The sequence below is a fragment of the Bison bison genome, unplaced genomic scaffold, assembly GCF_000754665.1.
Source record: "Bison bison bison isolate TAMUID 2011002044 unplaced genomic scaffold, Bison_UMD1.0 scf7180017850477, whole genome shotgun sequence".
Taxonomy (NCBI): domain Eukaryota; kingdom Metazoa; phylum Chordata; class Mammalia; order Artiodactyla; family Bovidae; genus Bison; species Bison bison.
In genome coordinates, this window is record NW_011481050.1 from 1 (window position 1) to 1,017 (window position 1,017).

The 1,017-nt window shown below is 66.6% G+C and overlaps 1 protein-coding gene across 1 annotated transcript in view; it reads right to left on the bottom strand.

Annotated features, from left to right (window-relative positions):
- Nucleotides 1–5: 5 nt before the first annotated feature.
- LOC104995010 (granulocyte-macrophage colony-stimulating factor receptor subunit alpha-like) overlaps nucleotides 6–1,017 on the bottom strand; it is a gene marked incomplete at its 3' end in the record, with an annotated part of 11,467 nt that continues 10,455 nt past the window's right edge. Inside the window, exon 8 of the mRNA XM_010848730.1 lies at nucleotides 6–27. Coding sequence (XP_010847032.1) covers nucleotides 6–27 — 22 coding nt within the window. The remainder of the gene's footprint in view (nucleotides 28–1,017) is intronic.

Below are 1,017 nucleotides of genomic sequence, written 5' to 3' on the forward strand. Positions count from 1 at the left end.
GGAAAGAGCTTCTTCTTCAGGGAGAACCTGGCGGGAAGAGACGAGAGACGCTTGCGGCCCAGCCTCAGAGCTGCGAGGGGCCCTGTCCTGTCCGAGTGCCCACAGCCCCGTGGCGAGGCCGGCTCTTCATGTGGTGCGGCCGGCCTCAGGGGTGAACGCGGGCCGGGGCGGACAGCGCTGCCCGAAGAGCTCTCTCTCCTCGCCCGGGGCGCGGTGAGGACCAGGTGCCCACGTGGCTGGCCCTGGCCACCGTCCCGAGCTGGCGGGTCGGTGCTAGGGCGCCCCCAGGGGTCTGGGCAGGGAGGCCGGGCGTCCTGGGGACCGCTCAGCGCCTGACGGAGCTGCCCGCCTCAGCCCCGACTGCGGGGCGGGCCCGCGAGGACAGACAGCTGAGACAGGAGACCCTGTCCCCTGCGAGCGAGGAGCCCTGGACCCCAGGCCCCACGCTGCAACCAGAGCAGAAACCCAGAGGCAGGTGGCCTCGGGACCGGCTCCAGCCACTCCACCAGCCTGTCCGCGCAAACTCGGCGAGCATGTGACCTCAAGACCCTCCAGGGACCGGAGCCCCTCTGAGCAGCCTCAAGTGTCCCCTCTCCAGGCCCCAAAGCCTCCTGGATGCCATACAAACACCGCCAGGCCGCCCCCCGTCCTCGTGTGCGTGTGTGCGCGTGTGCGTACTCTAAGTCGCTCAGTCATATCCGACTCTTTGCAACCCCGTGGACTGTAGCCCGCCAGGCCGCTCTGTCCATGGGGCTCTACAGGCAAGAATACTGGAGTGGGTTGCCACGCCCTCCTCCAGGGGATCTTCCCCACCCAGGGATCGGCCCTGCATCTCTTACATCTCCTACCGTGGCAGGTGGGTTCTTTACCACTAGGGCCACTGGGGAAGACCCCGTGTGCCCTCACAGAATGCCTTCTATATGAGAGCCCCTAGACACCCCATCACTGATTCTGGTCCTCGTGAATGAAACGTTCCAGACACATCCAGCGTGGATACGACAACGCCCTCAACTGCCC